At 42.8% G+C, this 17,865-nt stretch overlaps 1 protein-coding gene across 2 annotated transcripts in view; it reads right to left on the bottom strand.

Annotated features, from left to right (window-relative positions):
• The window catches only part of OSBPL10 (oxysterol binding protein like 10), a 283,487-nt gene that overhangs the window by 46,376 nt on the left and 219,246 nt on the right, over positions 1-17,865 (bottom strand). For both annotated transcript variants that reach the window (XM_081283103.1, XM_081283102.1), the window contains one exon: positions 17,416-17,570. In XM_081283103.1, coding sequence (XP_081139229.1) covers positions 17,416-17,570 — 155 coding nt within the window. The remainder of the gene's footprint in view (positions 1-17,415; positions 17,571-17,865) is intronic.

The raw sequence follows: 17,865 nt of genomic DNA, 5'->3' as shown, positions 1-17,865 counted from the left end.
CTTAATGGCACTAGCCACATTTTAAGCATTGGCAGTCACAGGTGGCTATTGGCTACCATATTAGACACCACAGAAAGTAACATTTCCACTGTGCCAGCAAGTGCTTTAGAGAATGTTGCCCTAAGGTTTAATGTTCTCTCAATTTCTCTTCATTCCACCACTTGCCATTTCTCTGAATAACCAGTTCCCGTACCGTGATGTTGGCTCTAACACCCCAGGCAGGAGCACTCCATCTCCCCTAAAACCCCACAAGCGAGCTTACCCTGGGGCCAAAAGGTTGCTGCCATATCTAACTATGCTTAACCTCTTGGTGATACAAAGTTAGGGGAGATGGGGGATTTTTTAAGTCTAATATCCTAATGAAAACCAAACAATTTTACAAACACTTCCAGCTCCAAAATAAAACAGAATAAGGTGGTTATTGTAACCAGTAATACATCAAATAATCTCATGCCTTAAAACTTAGAGGAATTCTACTGCCTGTGATTTGCTTCTATCATAACTGACGTTGCACTCCAGGAATAGAATTCTGCCTTTCTGTATCCACAGCTTAACTTACTATTGACTTGTGCTTTGTGCTGCGGGATGGATTTCTTCTCATTCCACGCATGGTAAATGCCTTTACTCAGAAAGTGAGCACAAGGACACTAGAGCTGATGGTACCACATAACTGATTCTTTCAGACTCCACACTCAATGCCACTAATTGCTAAACTGCCTTGCTTTCCCCACAAATTATGCAGTTATGGGCCTGGTGGGGATGGAGGGTGGGGGGAAGCAAAACACTGAGGGTATGCCCAGTGGCAGCACAGAAAAGCTCTAAATCAGGCCAACTCAGTGTGTGGTCCCCAGACTGCAGCATCAGCATCATGGCACAGAAAAGCAAAGTCCAGGACCTGCGCCAGATGACAGAAACCTTGGGAGCAGGGGCACAGACCTGCATTTGGTTTTTTGCCTTTTATTCAGTCCTGAAGAACTGTAATTTATACCTCAAACAATATATAGATCTTAGTGCACTGTTCCATATATTCTGACAAACGTGTCTCTTTATGTGTAAAGCTCTCCTAAACCATTTTTAAACCATTTTTTAAGTGTACAGTTCAGTGGTATTAACCATGTTGATGCTATGGTGAAATAGCTCTCTAGAACTTTTTCCAAGTTGCAAAACAAACTATCAGCCAAGCAACCCCCTTTCCCCCTCTGCCCTCAGTCCCTGAAGAACAGACTGAGCCAGTCCTTCCTCCAGGGGACTTGGATGTACCTGGTTATCTGAGCACTGCACTAAGGACCCCAGGCACAGGGGCTAGAGGAGCAGCAAAGCAACAGACATGCTAGAGGCTAGCTCCAGGGAACAGCCAAGCAGGACAGGAGGTGGCTGTCAAAACTCAGCCCTGAGCACCCAGTGTGGAGAGGGCTCTGGGCCGGCTGCTAGCGGGAATCCAGACATGAACAAATAGAAAACTTTCCCCATCAATTTGAATAGGTGCAAGTTGAAGAAGGAAATTGTTTTCTCAACATTTAACTAGGTTCTAGCCATTTCACTCGACTCCAGAGGAGATTCAGAAAGCTATCAACCTTGATTGGACCAGCGGGACAGTGTTCTCATCCATACCATGCCAGCTGGTCATTCAATTCTTTGAATTTTATGTGCCCATTTTAATCATTTACATCTCTCACCTGGAAATTCCCAACCGATTCTCTCTGGTGGAAATTTCAGAAGGGTACGATAACACAAATGAAATAACCAGTGGCATCGCAAACCACAGAACAGTTTTGATTTACAGGTCATTAAAAGCGAGAGGCATTTACTGTTCTTTGCAGGCCAAAAGGGATTGCATCATGAATAATAGAAAAGGCATCATGCGTTAAGAACTCTTGTGCAGATAATGTTCTCCCCAGGCCACACAGAAGGCCTGTTCCCTGAGCACTTCCAATGTGCCAGGCACGTAACAGTACACAGCAGCAGGTCAGCCTTTGAGAACCAAATCCAGCGCATTTGCCCCATATTGTTTCACAAGGTGGAGTTTCTGGATCATTATATCCACTGGCTCCCAAATAACCAAGGACGCAGTACCACAAGCAGACCAAGAGCTAGGGGTTTCAGAAACCATCCAAAGTTTAGGCGATTTTAGACTTTGCACTTTTCTTAAGGATAGCCCTGGTACATGCCTGGTACAATGTCCAGATTGCTGTAAATATTAACAAGCTCAGGAAAAAGTACCTGTGAGAAAACAGGCTCCCATGTTTTTATAGAAATAAAGAGCCCAAAGGCAAAACCAACACAGCTCCTAGTTCCCCAGTGAGGAAGCACCGACAATGCTCTGTGAAGGCTACAGACCCTAAATCCCACTGGATACTCTTTGGCTCAAATACAGGGCATTTCTCTCTTTTTAATTTGCATTATGTATCCATTTTTCTAGCCCCCGTGACGGAGGATATTAAAAGAAGGTCTCCCTGTACTTTTATTCACATGTGAGTTGAATAAAGGATCTAAGAGTAATCACAGCAATTCATAATTTTTTCTTCATGTTATGCCATTGCCATAAAATCCAAATGAGGCTCACTACATCCTTCATTTTAAAAATGGTCACATTAGCATGCTTTACTTTGCCCCACTCATAAATGCTTCATTCAATGAAAACTTTCAAGGGGAAATTTGTGAGCTGGCTATAATCAGCCTAGGGTAATGGGAACAGTATGTGGCAGCACTATTAATGATCAGGACTGTGCGATTATAGTTAGCTCAAGAAGAACATAAATTTTAAGGCCTCAATGCAATCAGGTAGGACCTATCAATACTCCTTTTAATACTAGATTCTAGCTTTCGTGTGAATCACTATGACGCATAGAAATTCTATCTCTGCCAGCATAAAATAGCCCAATGACGACTATCCAAGCTAGGCTTTTGGTCACTTGGATAGATGTTTTGTCAGAATGCCCCCTTCCTGAATAATACATCATCATTCTATTCCACAAATATGATTGTGAAACACACACTTGAGTTTCAAAAAGACCCACAGTATGCGATTCTTTGAGGTTATTGAACTAGTACTTTATCATGTCATCCTATGTCCTTGAACTAGAACAAAAGTTTAACTTCTGTCATTAAGAGTTTATTTTTAAGAAACAAATCTATTAGTTTTTATTCCCCCTATGACTTAATACGCTGCATGAAACTGCATTAAACTTCAGACTCTGGATGAGGACAGATGGTCCCTAACCAGAATCTCTATAGAATGCCTCTCTGCATTTTGAAATTTCTTTCCAAGAAGTAGAGCCAGCAAGAAGGTGAGCAGTGGGCAAAGATGTCTCCATGTTCTCAGTGAGGGGACTGCGCAGGTCTGACTAGATGACATTCCAGGAAAGACAGATTTGGATCCACTGGTTTATATTCCATAGTTCCTGCACCTCTCCACAGAACAGCCGGCACGTGAACTTACCTCAGTAGCTCATGAAAGTTCATGATCCTAGTCTACAACATAAAATTCTAGGGCTTCATTTTAAATGAATATAAAGTTATGAAAGGATGTAAAGGAATCTGACCCTCAAAGCGACTCAAGCCAAAGGATCTTTGTGTGGAAGCATTTTACAGTGGCCACTACCATCATGCTTATTGTCGCTGTTTTTGACCGCTACAGATGCACCCCAAGTGTGGGAAAATGTTGCTTCCCATTATGAAGAACATGATATAGTGGCCTGATAAGAATTCTTAGAAAATATTCAAGCTCAACCACAAGGTTGGAAAATGGGAAAAGGCTGCCAATAAGGCTTTAAAGACAAAAATTCAAATCCCTAACATGAGAATGTGCTTAATTTTATTCACAAGTTTAAAAAGAGAAATTAAAAACAAGATATCATTTCTCCAAAAAAATGAATAAGTGCTGGGTGTGGTGATGCACACCTATAATCCCAGCAGCTTGGGAGGCTGAGACAGGAGGATGGCGAGTTCAAAGCCAGCCTCAAGCAACTCCAAGGCACTAAGCAACTCAGTGAGACCCTGTCTCTAAATAAAATACAAAATAGGGCTGGGGATGTGGCTCAGTGGTTGAGTGGCCCCGAGTTCAATCCTTGGTATTGACAACAACAACAAAGAAAAATGAATAAGTGCTTGATACTCTAATGGCAAAAATACAGGATCATAGCAGCTCTCAGACATTGAAGGAGCATAAATTTGGCTTAATCTTAGAGGGCAATTTAGGAATAATTATCAAAATTTTAAATTCTCACACTTGCCTGAATTTCACTGCTAGAAAGTCTCCCTATAAAAGATATTGGCATAAGTATATAAAATATGGTGGAGCATGATTTGCAGTAGAAAATTGGACAACCTAAATGCTTCTCCTAGGATTTGGTTAATTATGGGTTAAATAAAATATGATAAATAACTCTACTAACCAGGGCATTCATCAGATGTAATGGCTTTGCAGATGTTCCCAAGAATGCACACAATCTGTACATAACATGGAAAGATACCCAAGACAAAAATTAAAAGCCATAGAACATTACCTATAGTGTGATTCCATCGGTATGAAAAGGTTTCAGAAAGAATATGTATATGTTGCTGTGCAAATTTCCCAAAGAGATACAGCAGCCCCTCCTTTTCAGGCAGAAATAAAACACAGGGTCAAAACAGATTTTTTTCAAACTTATTACTTCCTCTACATATTCTATAGTGTATTTTTAAAACATGATAATTTTGTTTTATGGTAACTTAAAAATCCTCCTCCTGGGCTGGGGCTGTAGTTCAGTGGTAGAGCACTTGCTTAGCACATGTGAAGCACTGGGTTCGATCCTCAGCACCACATAATAAAATAAAGGTATTGTATCCATCTACAACCAAAAAATTTTTTTAAAAAAATCTTCCTCCTATTGCCAAGTTATGAACTGTATGACACAAATGGTTTCATTTCTGATTTAATTCTGAGGCTCTTGAGAGGCAGTGGGAGAAGGCGGGGGTGATGAGCACTGGCAGACTGGAAAAGCAAGTTTGAAGAGGTGTCCTAAACACAAAAAGCAGAGCCAGATACTTTTCTTCCAACATGGAATCTGGTTGAGCCATGCCTTCCTCAACAGGAGCAATTTAACAACTTGCCCAATTTCAAGCCAAAGGTCAAGCCCAATCTTATCTCCACAGAACACCCAATATATTCGGAAATGCTAGCCAAGTCCCCTGCTGTAGGAGATGGAATAATGGCCCAAAGATGCCCTACTCCTAATCCCCTGGACTGCAGATGTCAAGTTACATGGCAGGGGAGAATTAATGCTGCAGATGCAATTAAGGCTGCTAATAGTCGATCTTAAAACTGGAAAATTGATCTATATTACCTAGGTGGGCTTGATGCAACCACAAGGGTCCTTAATGGGAAAGAGGGCGACAGAGAGGTAAGTCAGAAACAGGACTATGGAAAGTCAAAGAGATGCAAGGTTTCCATTTCTCAAGGTGGAGGAAGGGACCACAAGCCAAGGAATATAGGAGCCTTTAGAAGCTAGAAAAGCCAAGAAAACAGATTCTCCTCAGAAAAGAGCAGCCCTCCCCATACCTTTAACGTTAACCCACTAAGATCTGTTGACTTCTAACCTATGGAACTTTAAAATGACAGGTTTGTGGGAAGTTGTTGCAGCAGCAACAGGAAACTAGTACAGCCTACTTATATTTCTTTGGCTACACTCCAGACTTCCTTAGCTGGACAAATCTGTGGTGTATTGTGAGAAATTAGCCTGGGATTTCCACCTGTGGATGCTCACTGATATGAGCAAGCACTGCCAACTAGCCAGGTGATTTTAGATTTCAGAGAGAAAATGCAGGCAAGACATCAGCCACAAGATTCTAAAATGATTATTAAATTAGCTTTATCTGGAAAAGACATTTAAATAGATTACTAATGAAAGCCCTTTGACTTTGGTTTTGTTTTTTGTTTTTGCTTTGTTTTGTGTGTGTGTGTGTGTGTGTGAGATCCTAGGGTTCAAACCCAGAGCCCCACACATACATGGTAAGCTCTCTGCCACTGAGCCCCATCTCCAGCCTGGAAACCCTTTATAAGTTATACCCCACCATATAAATGTCAGATGCCGTTGTTTACACCCAGGATACTCCTCCAAAGACAAACTGGGCCGCACTTAAGAACCCAGAACAGCATCACAACAAATGCTGTTAAGAGTTCCCCCAACAGACTTCCACTGAGCCACAACCTCAGCCTCCAGACTTCCCACTTTTGAATGAGGACAAGCCAAAGAACAATTTTAATAAGGTCTGACTTACTGCCCCATGCCACACACTGAGCTGAACCCTGGAAGTACATGATCCCATATACCCATCACCAATTTCCATCAGGAAATCACTATTGTAACCACTGGTGATGTGCATGCTCACCCTCCTATAGGCAGGAATGGGAAGAGCTTGGGTTCAAAGTGGTCTGCCAGACCCCACAGTTGTGACTCCAGAGAGACATCATACCCAACCTGGCCCTCCTCCAACAGCCCAAAGTGATGAAAGGCCAAAATGTTGAAGAGTAGCTTTTCAGTCCAGGTGATTTTAGATTTCAACTCCAGAAAGGCAATCCAGTCAGTGGACCTCCCTGAACAACCTCTAAGACTTTGAAGAACTTTTTAAACTCAATATCCAAATCATCCCTCTCCCCCCTACTGTTGTTTTGGATCTTACCTATGAATTGATAGCTTCTTCAAGAAATACATGTTCTCCAAGTACACAAATAAGAGCTTCTGTGAAGTGAGGACTCAGATTTATAAAGAATTCCACTAAGACCTGCTCAGTAGCCACCATGAGCACCTGTCCTTCACTTTTTACAGGACACAAGGCATCCCCACTCACCTGGGTAAGAATCACTGACCTGAAGAGCAATATCTAAAATCAGCAAGTAACTCCCTGGTAGGAGATTTCTATATAGGATTCCATTCTAAACAAAGTTTGAAGCTCTAAAATTCATTGCACTGGAATTTTTTTTAAAAGGCAGGGAAACATAAAAACAAGTCCCTTCCCTTCCTCCCATTTCTTCTCTCAATGCTGTATGTGAAACTGGAATCAATCTACCAAGAGAAAAGTCCACATCCTAATGCAGTCGTTTTCACCTCGAGTCACATAGTGTATTTCTTTTAAGCCAAAACTATGAGCTGGCTCTGGCCTTTGGTACATAGGCAATTGAAAGGAATTTATCTGGACTCTGAAACTTTTCCAAATTCATTCACAGCAAGTATGTAGTGTTTGTTTAACAAACACTACATATTTGCTATAACAGGTTGAGATTTGATACTTTTATATTAAATAACTAAAAAATGAAGCTGTATAAGTTTCTTATTCTTTTTAAAGGGAACCAATTCTAATGAGATAAAGGCGGGAAACATGCAGATTTGGGTCCATCTGAAGAGCACTTCATGGTTGTTCTCAATTATGACTAATTTCATTTTCCCTCGAGTTTATGGCCTCTTTTCCTTTCACGTGGCTGGATTCTGCCACTCTTCTTATGCATATTAGTCATGAGGTGATTGATTGGGACTTTTGTAGCCCAAGAGGATGGCCTGGGTCACAGGACAGCATGCTTAGCTGGCTGGTACAGTGAATGACGGAGAAAAGGGACTGGAGCCCTGGGAAAGGAGCAGAGCACTGTCACCAGAGGGAGGGAAAAGACTGTGGTGACCGAGCATCATATGACATGTGGCTGCTCTCCCTGCACAGAGTCTGTCCATTGGCCCTGGCTCTGCTCATATCTGCAAGGACAAGGAGGGCTTTGGACGTGGGAAGGGCGAGGACAAGATGGACAGCTAAGTAGCCATTGCACTACAGGGCCAAGTGTTTCAGAAGTGGCTGTTCAGGTCCCACAGATCACTCCCTCTCTCAGGTACATGTCCCTCACGGCCTACCTCGTTGCTCACATGTATCATTATTAGAAAAATTAAAAGTTTACATTAAAAGTTTATGAATTAGCAAACAGCAAGCCCCTGCAATGCTATAAAAGCCAGCTCCGATTGCAAAAGGGACACAAGAGCTCATCAACTAACCAGGCAAAGCCCAAAGTATATGAGAAATATTTTACTCTTTCCTTCCTAACATTCTGGTCCCCAAGATCATAAATCGCTGAGCATCAACTTTCCATCTTCAGAGGCAGCATATAAATCACCCCGAGAATAGTTATTCATCATGAGCAAATAAAAATGTAAGCCAGGCAGATGGTGCAAAACTCACTGATATTTGAGGTCTGATTTCCCGGGTCTAGGCAAGCAAGGTGGAAGAAGAGAGTTGTGAAATTTGGGGCCACAATTACAGGGGCAAAGTACCCAAAACCACAGAATACTAAAAATGTTCATACCACATCGCTACAATCTCTTCAATGCTTCGCCTCTGGTTCAGATCTGACTTTCTCCCTTCGTGGCAACAGGAATGATGGGGAGAGACAGAAAGGGGAAGAGAGGAGGGAAACCCACACCAAACGCAGCAGTGCTTTAAGCCCTTTGCATTCACCAGTTTCAAAGTGCTTAGTCCTTTGGGTACTGCTGCAGGATGGGAGAGATCAGACCCTTCGGTGCTGATTTTTTTCATAGGGATCCAGCTCACAATTGGCAAATCCAAGGTGGCTGCCTTCCCAACACTCTAGCAGGTGTTTATGTCACAAAGCCACACTGGCCCTGGGGGAGGGGAGAAAAGAAGAGAAGGAGAGGTGAACAGTCCTGAGACCACCCCCACTCTCTCGCTTAAGCCCAGTGTCAAAACCCATTAAGAGCCTTAAGCGCACACTGGAAAGGGCATGATTTGGGACCCTCCATTAAATGCCACTCCTCTTATAAAGGCCAACACTTGGTCAAGGAGACAAAACCTCATCACCTCTCTCAAAAAGGATGGAAGAGGAAGGAAAACCATGAAAAAGTAGCGTACACTGAAATGAATGTCCCCGCCACAGCAGCACAGGAAAATATCCTGTCATGCCTTGTAGTCAAGGAGTTCAAGAAAGCTGTCAAAAGACAAGTCCAAGGAGTTTTTGAAAAAAATGCTCACTGGGCTTAGTTGTGTGAGGTTATGTTGTTGAGCTGTTAGAAAAGGAAGGGGCTGGTGTACAGCTTGGTGGGAAAGCATTTGCCTGGTGTGCATCAGGCCCTGGCTCCATCCCTAGAACCAAAAAATAGAGGACAGAAAAATGCTCTCTCAAAAGATTGCAAGGAGCTCTTAACCATGGGAAGCGCAATTACAGCCTATCTGAGTACCAGAAAAAACATATTTGAATTCCAGGTCATCTCACAGATGGTTACTTCTACTTATGAAGCCACAAGTAGACCAACAGCCACATACTACCAGAGCCTACAGAGTCTTGAACCTCAGGAATGTTCCTTGGCTAAGAGCCATTTCTCTAGTTTCTAATTTTCATGATACAAACAAACATGATTATTGTGAAATCTCAAAACTGGATTATGAAATCTACTAAACTAAGCAGGGCTCCATTCAATGCCCCATACAGGAGCTCAACTGCATCCACTGAATGAACAAGCGAAAAAGCAAATAGATGACTGATGTGCATACTGGTCACAGAGCAAAGAGCGAGTCCTGTATTTGAGCATACATCACAAACTGGGTCCTTGTGACTTTAAGTCCACCTAGATGTATCCTCCGCATTTACCAGAAGGATGGACCACTTTCCCTGAAGACCAACAGCTGGAAGAAATCCAAATGATCAAATCATCCCCTCATTCCTGTAGCACCAGTGTTAGGCGGGAGATAGGGAATAGGGAAGGCCACCCTTTAAGGGCTTGTAACTCCAGCTAAGGCCCTCGGCCCTCACCCCACACTCCACCTGATGGCCCTTATTGTGAGGGGAAACTGGGCTATTTCATTGTAAAGCCCGTAGAGGGAAAGTCTCCATATCTTGGGCATACACAATATCTCAAGGGACTGAATGACAGTAAACTTGCTAGTTAATATATCATTAGCATTGTGGTTTGTTGCCCTCTGTGCATGGGGTAGGGTGCTTATGCTGGGTAATAAAGAAATGTCAAATTCAGTTGTCAATCAAGGTGCCAATCAACCCCAGATCCACCTAAGGGAAAAAGATGAGAACTAGCATAGCTCAATAAAAACAATCTCTACTGTATAGACAGGCCTCTAGCTAGTTGGCAGCTCAGTTTCCTTTGCTTTCCTCCAAAGCGAGCTTTCAGTTTCAACGAACTTGTGCCTTGCCTGCAACTTCTCATGTGTCATTTTTCTTTGGGTCATCAAGAGCCTAGATCTGACACTTCCTTGGGAGGTCCTCTTCTAGAGCACTAGTAAGAGCATTTAAGTGGAATGCCCTAGTGGATCTTCTAAAAGGTTATGATGAGTTCCATTAAGAACCACCACCATCTAGTATCTGTTAGAGCTCAAGGCCAATGGCTACAAATGGACCAACTGAGAAGAGCATCCTTTCCCTGGAGAGCTCCAGACCACTGGCCATTAGTGACTCTCATCACAACAGCATGTCAGCTGTATTCCACCCAACATGTTAACTTCTGTCAGGGCTAATGGAACCCCAATGAGCACAGAATAAAGATGAGAATGACACCCAATCACGCGCTTAGTCATGGACGCTACCACTAGATATCATTCACATTCAAATACTTAAATATTTCAATCTCCAAAAAGGAACGAGACACGTGATCTGTCCTCAAAGAATGATGTATGAGATGAAATGACCATGTTAGAAAAATCTTGGGGGCAGTGAGGGTAGATTTGGGGGTACAGTGAACACTGTCACCACCCCAAAGCCATCACTGCTTCTGCCTTGCTAACACAAACTCAATCCCGAGATCTTTGGGATCCATGTTGATTTTGATCCCAGGAAAAGGGTACTCCTCCACGACAAGGGAGGGGGACTCATGGGAATCCTGCCACTCACTAGCAGCCACAAGTTCTAGGTAGCATGTGAGCCAGTTTGGACTGTGAAATAACAGGGGCAGAGTATTGGGAGCTTCCCTCCCCCAGTAAAGTGTCTTGAAAGGAGCCCCCATCTCTTCCTCTTCCAAAGGGTACATCAACATGGAAATGCAACACTTGGAATTATATTCACGAGTATGCAACCATGAAGCGACCAGCATAAGGATAAAAGCCAAGAGCAGGGATGATGGAAAAAAACTGTCTTCAAAGCTATCACAATGGGTGGCACCAAACCCAGAACCACCTGTTGCCACAATTCTTGAGAAAGTTAAATTCATCACTGCTTGAGCTACTAATTGCTGGGTTTTACTTTTTTTTTTTTTTTTTTTTTGGTAGCTAAAACAATCCTGTCCAATACAGGAGGTGGTTTGGTATAAAGGGCACCAACTTGGAAGAAATCCCATTATCAATTTCATCTCTATCACCGACTTGTGACGCGTGGCAAGTTAGCCACTTGACCCCTAAATACCGTTATAAGATTTAGTGATTCAAAGACCATGACTTAGAGAACCCAGGGAAAGATGTCACTAAACTGTTGATGGATGAGGGGTAGTAGGGGAAGGCTAACCTACTTATAACAAATTTTAAGTATAATGCAAGTGTTTCCTAATATTGTTAAATTCTATGAGGAAAATCAACAAAAGGATTTTCAATCATTTTAAGATAGTGACAGTTCCCTCACTCCTTGGTCAAACTGTTGACAACCAATAAGTGTGTTAAGTATTTTGAACAAACCTATAGAGAATTTTTTAACACATTTTCAAAGGGATTAAAATATATATATATATATCTCATTTTTAAAAAAATATATTAACATCCCAAGCCTCATACATCCTTGATACTTAATTATACAATCATGTGTCATGGAAGTGAAGAATAAAGAGGTGATAATAGGTTTGAGAGGATCGTACTAGCCAGCTTGAACTTGAAGCTACAGGACTTCAAGTTGAGGGTTTGGGGTACGTTTGTTTTGGGGTTTTTTTTGGGGTGGGACCAGGGATTGAACTTAAGGTCACATGACCACTGAGCCACATCCCCAGCCCTATTTTGTATTTTATTTAGAGACAGAGTCTGCATTGCTTAGTGCCTCACCATTGCTGAAGCTAGCTTTGAACTCTCAATCCTGCCTCAGGCTCCCAAGCCTCTGGGATTACAGGCATGCGCCACCGTAGCTGGCTCAAATTGACAGTTTTATGTGAATTCAAAAGTCCAGTACTAAAATGACATCAACCAAAAGGAAAATCCTTTTTGGGGTAGCATTCAGCTAAATATTTTATATCAATTCCCCTTCCTTTATTCTTAAAACAATTTTCCTCCCTTGTAGAAGAGGAGATTCTACCTCATTTGAAAACTCAATTATGCAATTTTCCAACCAAAGTCTAACTGGCTAGTGTACATGCTGATCTAGTGCTCTGTACAGATGGACATTATGAGAGGTCCCTCTAAACCTGCAGGCATGGGGCTGTGGTCTCTTGATAGTGTTGCTGGCACTGTGATCCAAATGCTCAACTAGGCAAAGTTCCTCCCTGGAACAATCAATGCAGGGGTTGGTCAGAGTGGACACTGATCCAGAGCACAGGCTGCAGTGGATCTTAAGAGTACTGGTTCTCCTAAGGCCAGGGAGGATGTCTGGACACCAAATATTTGTTTCAAATAATTGACACCTTTTCATCACTGTCCTTTTACTACCGTCTCCACGAAGGATTTTTTTTTTTTAAGTTATTCAGATGTGGGCTGGTGATGGAGCTCAGTGGTAGAGGACTTGCCTAGCATGCATGAGACCCTGGGTTCCATCCCAAGTTGATCCCCCTTGTTCTGGGGCTTCAGCCTTTTGGACTGCACAGATACTCTTCCTCCAACCTGCAGGTGACCACTGTGGACTATCCAGCTTCTGGTCGTGTTAGCCAACCTAATAAGCCCCCCTTTTAATAATTATACTTCCTGGGGCTGGGGCTGAGTGGTAGTGCACTTGCCTGGTGTGTCAGAGGCACTGGGTTTGATTCTCAGCACCATATAAATAAAAATAATGGTCTACCAACAACCAAAAAAAATTAAATATGTAAAAAAAATATTATACTTCCTGTTGATTCTGTTCCTGTAGAGAGCCCCGACTAATACAATGGGTGAACTGCAGATGCACGATGCTAATCAAGGAGGCCCACTCCAAGAGCTGCAAGCCACGGGATTCCATTCCCATGACTTCCAGGAAATACAAAACTATAGGGACAGAAAAAGATCAGTGGTTTCCAAGGGCTAAAGGAAAAGAAATGACTGACAAGGGATATGAGGGAATTCTGAAGTAAAAGAACTACTCCATAGTTTGTTAAAACTGATAAACTGCATTTTTAACAGTGAGTTACATTATTATGAATTATCTCAATAAATATAATTTTTTTAAAAGTAAAGATCTGTCCCTCAGATACGTCCTCCAGGAAGGTGAATACGAATGTCACATGTGAGGTGCCAACTCAGGATGGGGCTCTGGGTGGCCCTGCGCTTTCACCAAGAGCCCAACCAGCTCTGATGGGGTGCTAGAAATAGAACCCACTTAGGGATTCTAACAGAAAGGAACATGATACGGTGCTTACATAATCACTGAAAGGGATGGAGAAGCCAGGGGTCCCCTAGAGTTTTAAATTCAAGGACACATCATTGTGGACAGCTATTAGGAAGCTCCAACAACAGCCAACATAGCAGCTTCTCACACCCAGGCAGGTGAGACTCCGCCCCCAGAGCAATGTGTCTGGCCACCACATCATCTCTGAATACTCAGGCCTCCAGGACCTTGTCTGCCAGCAGCACCAGCAGAAGGAACTTGGTCTTACAGTTAGAAACCCACTCACTGTAAGAAAGTCAGGGACGTGGGGTTGTTAGGTTTCCAATCCCTCCAATCAAGAGGGTGGAAAGATCGGCATACTATAGTGATGCAGCCATATCAGTGTTTATAGCCACTCGATTCATAATAGTTAAGCTATGGAGTCAACCTAGGTGCCCTTCAACAGATGAATGGATAAAAAAAAATGTAGTGCATACGCACAATGAAATATTACTCAGCCATAAAGAAATTATGGCATTTGCCAGTAAATGAATGGAACTGGAGAATATCATGCTAAGTGAAATAAACCAATCCCAAAAAACCAAAGGTTGAACTTCTGATAAGCAGATGCTAACACAATAGAGGGGGAGGGAAGTATAGAAGTTCACTGGATTAGACAAAGAGGAAAAAAGGGTGGGGGGATAGGAATGACAGTATAATGAATGGAACATAACTTTCCTATGTTCATATATGGATACATGACCAGTGTATCATGTCTAACCACAAAAATGGGAAGTTATACTCCATGTATACATGATGTCAAAATGCATACTGTCATGTATAACTAAAAAAAAAATTTTTAATAAGAGGATGAAGCCCAGGGTGGTGGTGCATGCCTATAATTCCAACAATTTGGGAGGCCCAAATAGGAGGATCACGAGTTCAAAGCCAGCGACAGCAAAAGCAAGGTGCTAAGCAACTCAGTGAGGCCCCGTCTCTAAATAAAATTCAAAATAGGGCTGGAGATGTGGCTCAGTGGTCAAGTGCCCTCGAGTTCAATCCCCAGTACCTAAAAAACTTTTCCAATGGTGTACAGAGTTGGACAACTGTTCTACTAATGGAAGATACCAAAGTCCTCTGTCATTCCATTATGGAAGCATATTTCACGTTCATATTTAGTTCTAGCCCCAGAATAAAACGTTAAGATTACTGCATTCAATAACAGAGTTGACCACAGCTCCTTTCTAATTTACATATCACACACTGTTCATCAAGCTTTTGTTTTGTTGAGAATCAAGCAAACCAAGTTTAAAAACACCGTTTTCCCAATGTAGGTTATTTAGTGGTGAGCCAGAACCAGCAGAGGGGAGGTATCTTTTGCATCTTAACTGTTACCCCTCCAAAGAACTAAAACATGGACCAAAATGATGAACCAGAAGAAATAATTTAGCTAAAATATAATAACTACAATTCTATTCTTAAAATTAGTTCCCTATGGATGGCTCACATAAGTAACAATATTCTCTGTACAAAAAGGGTTCAGTAATCTAAGGAATTTTCAGCCTTCAGGAATTTCACTTCACCCCTTGTTTCTGCAGAGTGTACAGAAGGGAAACTGTGGAGACAGTCCTTTTTTGTGTGTGCGAGGGGAAGCGTACTGGGGATTGAACCCAGAGGGCTATTACCATTCAGTCACATCCCCAGCCCATTTTTGAGACAGGGTCTCGCTAAGGTGCTCACTCAGCCACATCCCCAGCCCATTTTTGAGACAGGGTCTCGCTAAGGTGCTTAGGGCCTATGCTAAGTTACTGAGGTTGGCTTTGAACTTGCAATCCTCCTGCCTCAGTCCCTCGAGTTGCTGGGATTACAGGCATGTACCACTGTGCCTAGCACATTTTCCTTTTTTCTGACAGGAAAACTACTGGATAAATTTTGCTAAGCTTCTTCAAATATTAAGACCCCCCCCCAAAAAAAAGGTGGTGGGGGGGGGAGGCAAGACCAAGCACCTAAAAAGAAAAATAGCATCCAAACAACAACAGTAGCCGTTTGGGTTTAGAGATCTGACTATCAGAATTGTCATTAGCAAAAATGAGGGAACTCTTTGCAAAAGAACTCTAATTATCCCTTCTCAGGAAACCATCAAAACACCATCACACCCGTGAGTCTCTCACTGCTAGAAGGAATCATTGAATGCTATCTTACATCGCTCTGACAAAGGAATAAAGGGCAGCAACAACAACCACCACAAATTAATTACTATTCCTAACTTAATGGAAAACGCTTTTCTCCTTTAGGGTATTTATTAAAAGTTGAACTTGGGAGCTAGTTATTTCTGATGAATAATTACATGCTATCCTCTGCCAATGTTACTGACTGGCACAGCAAAATATGCAATAATTTTAGGTAAAAACAACAGACCTGGCCTCTCAACACCCAAGGGTCGAAGAAGCATCAGAAGAAAGCAGGAGAAACACTGAGGAAATGCAGAGCAGGGAATATCACCAGCCCCAACAAGTATGTTTATCAGGTAATAGCCCATTAGGTTTCGCCCAAGGATGGTGCTGGGCATAAGGAACTCAAAGATGATCGATCGCTAAAGATCTAATATCTCCCTCCTCTACTCCTCCAATTTCTCACTAGAATGAGGCTTTAAATATGTTCATTATGGTATGAAACACCCCCCACCCAAGTTCTTTTTTGGGGGAGGAGAATGAAAGATATTGTATTTTTTTTTCCAAATGCTTTAACATTCAGTCACCCCATCTTCAAATGCCAACCCACACAGTCTCCAAAATGAGACAGCAAGCCTCCTGCCATTCACAGTCACCAACCTACCTTGCAATTCACTTAAACATCAGCTATATGGGTTTGTTTTTCAGCCTGAAACTCCTTGCCCAGTTACAAGCCAAATGCCTTTCAAAATCCACACCCGCTACTTGCTCCCTGGCTAAGGTCCCTTGAAGAAGCTAATGAAACATTTGTAGACAGACTGATACTGCCTTTGTGAGAGCCATGCTACTGAGTCACAGCCAGAGAATATAATCACATGAAGCCTCGGGGGGGGGGGGGAGAGTTTAATGGATAACCAAGACTATTTGATGGAAGAAACTCCAGCAGGGCTTTCCACCTTACAACAGATATTGTGAAGTGTCTCATCATTTCCAGGCTTAAAAATGATTTCGATTTAAGTAACCCACCTCTAACAAATGGTTTAAAGTGGGTCTCAGCCAGGTTTTAGAGACCATCTCAAAATCAAATGTGCATCGCAGGAAAAACGAAACCCAAATCCACTCAGGACACAGAGTGAAACTGGCAAAAGGAATCACTGCATTTGGCTCCCTTCCACCTGCCCCGAGAGTCAAGAGTTAGGAGAGCCAAGCCGTGATGACAGATGGTGGCGGTGTGGAGCCTGGGGGAGCCTCGCTGGTGGTCAGGATCTGCAGGGGCTGCTCCTCTATGACCAGGCAGGCACTCATCCTCTGCAGTCTGCACCGAGGCCATGGCTCAACACCTCCCCCGAGCTTCCACCACCACCCATGACCCAGGCCTGGTTCAGTAGCATGCAGGAGTCGAGCATGTGAGGCAGGAGCTTGGATCAGCACGAACCACACAAAGAAGCCATCATTTGGGGGAGCGACATAATATATTGTAACTGCTCCCATCAAGTCAATAGGGCATCGTTTTCATGGGTCTGTTAGGATTTCTCCCACTCGAGGTTAGAAGGACTCCCATTTCAATGAAAATAGGAGATTCCTCATGGATAGGATCACAATTCACCCACGGCAGCTGCCAGACACCACAGGAGAGTGCCAGGCTCTGCACAGAGCTGATTTTGTCTCTGGGCAATTCTTCCGTTTGGTAATTTGTCTCCTCTTAACAAAGATGAGCAAGTTACAAATATAATCACTAGATTTCTGAACAAGCGATAGATACCACAAGCCATGAATGCACTAAGAGGAAGGCTCGCTTACCTCTGGCTCTGGCGGGAAAGTTTGTTCATCTTCAGTGGAGTTTGGTAAAACGGCCCAGGTTATGTTGGCACTGGCTGATGGCAAAGAGCCAAGTGTCCCATTTTTCAGCTGCTCTGTGGAATGTGACTTGGGCCCGTGCCATCCCAGGACGTTCTCTGAAACAAAGACCTAGAATGATGCCAAGTATTGAAAGTATCCAAATGAAACTTATAGCTTGTGAAATAGCGCTACCTCACCTGCTTAAAATGGGCCCAGGGTAGCACAGGGTGGGGTTTGTTTGGAATGAGGCACCACGACGGAGAGATTGTGATCATGTAATTACCAGCTCATTTCTGTTTAATACCAGGATCAGAATCATCAATTTGTTTTTCTTCCAAACTCTGGGCAGAAACATTTGTTTTACCAACACCAGATAAAGACGTTTTTCTTATGCATTTTTCCAAATATACA

This window comes from Spermophilus citellus, assembly GCF_964194105.1.
Source record: "Spermophilus citellus genome assembly, chromosome: 3".
In the NCBI taxonomy this organism is placed as follows: Eukaryota; Metazoa; Chordata; class Mammalia; order Rodentia; family Sciuridae; genus Spermophilus; species Spermophilus citellus.
The sequence above is the reverse complement of the archived record's forward strand: the minus strand, read 5'-3'. Positions and strand labels throughout refer to the sequence as shown.